This window comes from Pagrus pagrus, assembly GCF_965226575.1.
Source record: "Pagrus pagrus genome assembly, chromosome: 12".
In the NCBI taxonomy this organism is placed as follows: Eukaryota; Metazoa; Chordata; class Actinopteri; order Spariformes; family Sparidae; genus Pagrus; species Pagrus pagrus.
Genome location: NC_140196.1, coordinates 21,506,185 through 21,511,973, shown reverse-complemented (window position 1 = coordinate 21,511,973; position 5,789 = coordinate 21,506,185). Strand labels below are relative to the sequence as shown.

Sequence of the window (5,789 nt, the reverse complement as noted above, 5' to 3'; positions counted from 1 at the left end):
AACATATTTTCTGGAAAAATAAAAAACATTGTTTGAGTGTCACAGCGCCCCCTAGCTATTATTTATCTATCATTCTGTTAAAAATGTATTCTCTCATTGAATACGTATTATTTAAGTATTGTCATGTTAATATAACGATGTCATTTCTATCCATCTATCTATCCAATAATCGCCTCATGAGGTCATATTTATCCTGTTAATTAAAACTTACTCGCTACAATAAAGTTCAGGCACAAAAAAAAGAGAAATAACTTGTTGTCGCCGGATGATGACGTCACTGTAGGACTTCATGAACGCCATGGCAGCTCATGCTAGCGAGCTTGAGATTGCAAAGAAAAACTTGACTGACGCGATTGGCGATAATGTCAAGCAGTGAGTAATAAGCTGTTCGCGTGTGTCTTCTGTTTGTGGGGTTGATTTTCTTTTCTGTTTCTCGGTTTGCCGCCGAAATGCAAAGTAATTCTTCTGTTAGCTAGCTACGTGCATATTAGCAGCTTGCTAGCACTTGAGCTAAGGTTTGCGGCGTCTGTCGTTGGCAACGGTTTTCAGTGAGCTGATATTTATGCAGTTATTCGCTATTTATGATGTGCTTCCAAGAGGACGCGAGACAAACTGCAAACCAGACGTATTTACATGTTCTCAACGAATTTCATCAGCTGACCAAAGCTACATCAATTTGAACGTGTTTGTGTGAAAATATTTGTGTAACTTGTGTTAACGAAACAAGGATGGGAGATGTAAAAAGAAAAGAAAAAAGAAAAACATCTTAAATTTATGAAGCTACTTGTTTTAAGCTGTTCATGATCTAAATCTAAACTCTTTAAGACACTAATTAGGATATAATGTACATTTAGGTTTGTTTATGAAATGATCAGTGTTGTAAATACACAGTGTGGTTTGTCCTGTACTGATGTTTCCTGTGTGTTGTCTCTGTGCAGTTACTGGGCAAACCTGAAGCTATGGTTCAAACAGAAGATCAGCAAGGAGGAGTTTGACGTTGAGGCGCGTCGCCTGTTGGCACAGGAGAACGGTTAGTGAGCAAGAATAAACACTTTTTGTTGTTTGAGCCTAAAAGTTGATACTACCTGAAAAGCTGTTGCTCATTTTGTATTTCCCTCCTTCCTCCTCTGCAGTCCACGTTCACAATGATTTCCTCCTGGCCATTCTCACGCGCTGCCAGATCATCGTCTCCACACCAGGTACGAATTTTACATCCTTTCTCTGACACTGCATATGAGTTAATGTTCAAGCTATGTTTTATTTATTCTTGCAGTTCCATAATCTGCTGTAACTTAATAAGATGTATTTGTTACATTGATTTTATTGTCTCACGAATAGGTTGGGGACATGATACAAGAACTGGTTCCAAACTGTCCAGCTACACTTTGCTTAGACTTGGATAGAATAAAGCAGTTGCTAAAAGCTGATCAGGATTCTATTAGGGAATTGATAAAGATCATCAGTTCCATCTCTAGTATTGGAGGAGAACTATTTTCAGATAGATGTAACTCAGTTACATTCAATCCTAAATGTATTTTGAAAGTGTGTATGTGACAAAGAACAACAACTACAGTGCCTGTGATCAATGATTTAAATGACCACTGACTCTATTTAAGCATGGGTTTAATTTCTCATGAGCTGGTTAGAGACCAGAGACCGGTTATGAAAATTCTTATTATTTTTCTTTATATAGCATCTCCATTTTTGTTTCTTCAATTCATTCTCTGTTCTGTTCTTTTATTGTCCTCTAGAGGGCGCAGGGCCATTACAGTGGCAAGCAAGTTCTGCATCAAAGCCTGGCAAACCAAAGGGGAAGAAGAAATGTTCCTCCAGACAGAAATTTGATGTAAGTATCTTTTCTGACATTCAACCTGGCAGAGGCTGTGTACATTAAGGTTAAAAGCAGCTGTGCCGAAATTTTCTAATAAACCAGGTGCCTAAATATCACAACGACTAGTGCCCCCCAAGTATCACCAGATGCTGAAACAATCGGCTCTCTTCATCATTTGGATATTTACATGTCTTGTTTGCGCCCTCAGCATCGTTTCCAGCCTCAGAACCCTCTGAGCGCCGCCCAACCTTTCAGCCCACGGGAGGTGGGAGGTGAGGAGGAGGAGCTGCGTCTCAGCGCCCACACTCTGCTGCTGCCCACACGGGGCCAGCTGGAGGCCCGCATGATGGTGACGGCCTTTGAGCTGGGCCTGGATAACATCACAGACGATGCCGTCAGCACCATGATCTATGCTGTTGAGGTTTGTAGCAACTTTCCATCGGTGTTAAGTAGAGTCAGGTTTATTTATACGCCCCAAAATCACAGATGACAAATTTGTCTCAAAGGGCTTTACTTACTATCTGTGTATACCCTCTATCAGAGTATGATAGTATGACAAATTACACACACTTTACATACTGGCAAAAGTAATCTGACACTCTCTCTCTCCCAACACTGGAAGCAAGTATCCATGTTTCATGTTTATGCCAGGTTGATCTCCCATACAAGTTTGTACTGGTGGTGGTCTTAACTTTTCATTGACAATCTACGTTTTAACATCTACAGAGAGAGTTTGACTGACAGCCTGTTACCATGGAGATCGAGCCATGCTTGACTTACTGTCCCGATTTATTTCAGCACCACTTAAAAGACGTCCTGACTGCTGTAATCACCCGGAGGAAGGCGTATCGTTTACGAGATGGTCACTTCCCTTATGCCTTTGGCAGTGATGTCACGCCGCAGCCTTATCTGAAGAACAGCCTCGCTGCTTATCACAGTGTTACAGAATGGTATGGACAATTAATAAGTTAACATAAAAGAAATAAATTGAGGTAGACATTAACACTCTTGCTGCTCTGTCTCTCTATACACTATCTGTACAGTTGATCATTGATTCTGTTGCTGTGATTAAAGGGAAGAGGTACAATGATCATATTTTTCAGTCCATAATGGTGTTTACATTGTCTTTCTCTCAGTCCCCCTCCGAGTGCTTCCCTCCCTGCTGGCCCACCACCTCAAGTGTCGCCCGATGAAGCAGAACAACAAGCCGTTCACTTATTGGCTTGTTCTGCTGACATGCTCCCCGCACCCCTCCCTCCGATCAGCATGTTTGATCTCCTGGAGGCTTTACAGGTGAGAAAAAACGTGCTCATGTGTGTTCCCCGCCCCAGGACTTCAACATATCCCATTGATATTCCCAAGAAGCAATAAAGCAGGTCAGGTCCATTTCTTAAGTACAGTCATACACTCGTGACTGCATTGTTGCCACCGTGGTCAGATTCGGTGATCAAACTGTGACCTTATAAAAAACCATGTGACATTTTGTGCTTTGGAATTGTTGCCAAAGATTTTTCTCTTTTTGTAATGAGGAAACAAGCTATTTGAGCTTTAGGAAGTTGTAACAGGCAAATCTTGCCACTCAGAAGCCAGGAGGCCAGCAAGCTGGTTATTAGAGCCATAACTCCACTTTCAGTGGTCACCGGGCCATAACAACCACATGTGTAGAATCACCAGCAAGCAATACATAAAATACACTTTAAAAATGTAGTGACTCTGCCCCAAAATAACATTGGAAAAGGTCCCCCCCCCCCCACAGGTTATACTATACTATTGCACATGCACAAAGTTTCACAACACCAGCTTCATGGCTCATCACAGAGTGCTGTGACATGATACCGTTACCTGATCCCACCAAAACACTTGAATAAATGAGAGTAATGTTTTCATGAGTCACATTGGTGACCTGTGCTTGGACCTGTATGTTTGCTCTGTATCACAGAATATGCTCACATTAGTCCATCTGGGCTGCCATCGCTTACCTAAAAGAGGTTTAAATGGTTGAATGTCTTTCTGAAACGTGTGTGTGCTTTAGGTTCACCACGGTGTAATGCCCTCCCACACGATGTATGCACTGAACATGGAGCGCATCCTGTCCCGGCTCTGGCACCCCAGCCACGAAGAACTAGAGCAGGACCACGTACACCGGCAGCGCCTCGCTGCAAAAGACGGTGTGCTCGTCAGCTGAGACCCACTGACACAGGACTGAATATAAACAGCGGATACCATCAGGAACCAAATGCAAAAATAATCCCTGCATGGAGTTGGATGGGGAACAGTGTGTCCAGATCATGAGTGGAGCGGGATGAAACTAAGCAGTTGGACAGTGGACACAGAGTGGGCAGTGAACTCCAGCCACCAGCCAATAGCTGGCAAATTAACACTGTAGCTGTTTTATTTGTGTCTGTTCCATCGGCCACTTTGGCAGTCGACACACAATAATTTGGAACTTCTGTTATAAAGTGAGAATCTGATTTGGTGGTAAAATATTGAAAGTGTGGAGGATATATCAGCTTGGGAGCTCTGGACAGGAAAATAAGGCACAGCGTTAATGTTCAAGTGTGTCGTGTTTGTGGGTAAGAAGCTTGTTCAGGCTGTCGGGTATCGAAAACATCCTAAGAATACAGAACAGTCGATATCTAATCCTGTAGCATTGTGTACACGACCAGGTCACAGCATATTTAAGCAGTCTTAAAGGCTCTGTGCGTTACACACAGGTGTTTTCATTTAATCTGATTAGATCTCGTCTCAGGTGAAAGTTCAACACGGATGGAAATGTTCCGCCTTTACAGGTACAACAGAAATGTCAATCAGTGACTCTGGTCTAATCAGGCAGTAAGTGAAGACACCTGTGTGGGTTTACTGTGGCTGTGCAGGCTCTTTAAAATCTGCCCCACAGCTGCCTCCTGGGTCACCGCGCCCCTCATGAACATATCTCAACATTCTCTCCATAGTGTTCCTGAAGCATTTACTGGTGTCTGCTTTAGAGCCAGTGAGTACCCATCAGTGTTGGTGGTCCACAATGTGTGTACAGATGAAGATGAATTTTTAATGTCTCAGTGCACTTCAGTATCTGTTTGCCATGTTTGCGTGCAGCATCTAGTTCAGGTTGAAATATGTATAGATTTGTACCTTTTTTCTACACAAGACTTGTTTGTAATTTATATCACAGACAGTAGTGGAGAGAATAAATAAAAATGTGTTTTTGTACATGTTGTTCAGTAGCCTGCAGGTTGGGAATAAACCTTCAAGGGTATACTGTCAGAGAGTAGGGTCAAATGTTTAACTAATAGATATCACCATGAAACTTCCCCAGTAAATTACTTGGATCAAGACAGTTATTTTTTGTATGACAACTTTTCTGAATTGTGATGTTTCGATGTGTAAATGAGGCATTGTCTATTCCAGAATAATTCCAGAAGAGAAATCTAAACGTAAGATAAAGCCAGGTTCAAAAGTCTTGTTTCATTTTGTTGACATATTAGAGTCAGAGATTTTTACAGTGGGGATTTTAGACAGTTCAGAAAATATTCAACAGCCACTTGAATGTCCTCAACTGAATCAGTCTATGAACGATGTATGAACAAACCCATCTGTAAAAAACCTTCAGAATACAGATAGGTTTGGTATATGCAAGTGCTATTTCTGACTAATCTTAACATTTTTTAACATATAACCACGAAACTTACCCAGTTGATCACTTGCATTGAAGGTGCAGTATGCAAGAATTTTAATTGAAATCACTCAAGAAAAATAAACTAAACTTCTCAACAGAATGTGAAGAAATGGCAGTTTGTACATCACGACGTCTTTGTGTTGTGTTGCAGATCTCTACTGAAGGTAGCCCAAAGCTCCTTTGTTCACGGCGTTAACCACAACGCTCCTCTGATGTCCGGACCACTAGATGCACGGCTAACTGAGCTAATTAGCTAACGGCCGCTGCAGTTAGCTGTTGTCACTG

At 41.9% G+C, this 5,789-nt stretch overlaps 1 protein-coding gene across 1 annotated transcript; it reads left to right on the top strand.

Annotated features, from left to right (window-relative positions):
• The first annotated feature begins 268 nt into the window (after positions 1–268).
• Positions 269–5,038, top strand: tada1 (transcriptional adaptor 1). The gene is made up of 8 exons (XM_084368549.1): positions 269–372; positions 939–1,030; positions 1,134–1,199; positions 1,752–1,846; positions 2,040–2,252; positions 2,630–2,781; positions 2,968–3,124; positions 3,864–5,038. Exons 1-8 carry the CDS (start codon positions 290–292, stop codon positions 4,014–4,016), a joined length of 1,011 nt encoding a protein of 336 aa, XP_084224675.1. The 5' UTR covers positions 269–289; the 3' UTR covers positions 4,017–5,038.
• The last annotated feature ends 751 nt before the right edge of the window (positions 5,039–5,789 follow it).

Excerpts from the sequence above, each read along its gene's own strand:
- tada1 (XM_084368549.1), top strand. The coding sequence starts at position 290 with ATGAACGCCATGGCAGCTCATGCTAGCGAGCTTGAGATTGCAAAGAAA. Across the intron at positions 373-938 it reads ATTGGCGATAATGTCAAGCA|TTACTGGGCAAACCTGAAGC; the intron begins GTGAGTAATAAG and ends GTCTCTGTGCAG. Across the intron at positions 2,253-2,629 it reads CCATGATCTATGCTGTTGAG|CACCACTTAAAAGACGTCCT; the intron begins GTTTGTAGCAAC and ends GATTTATTTCAG.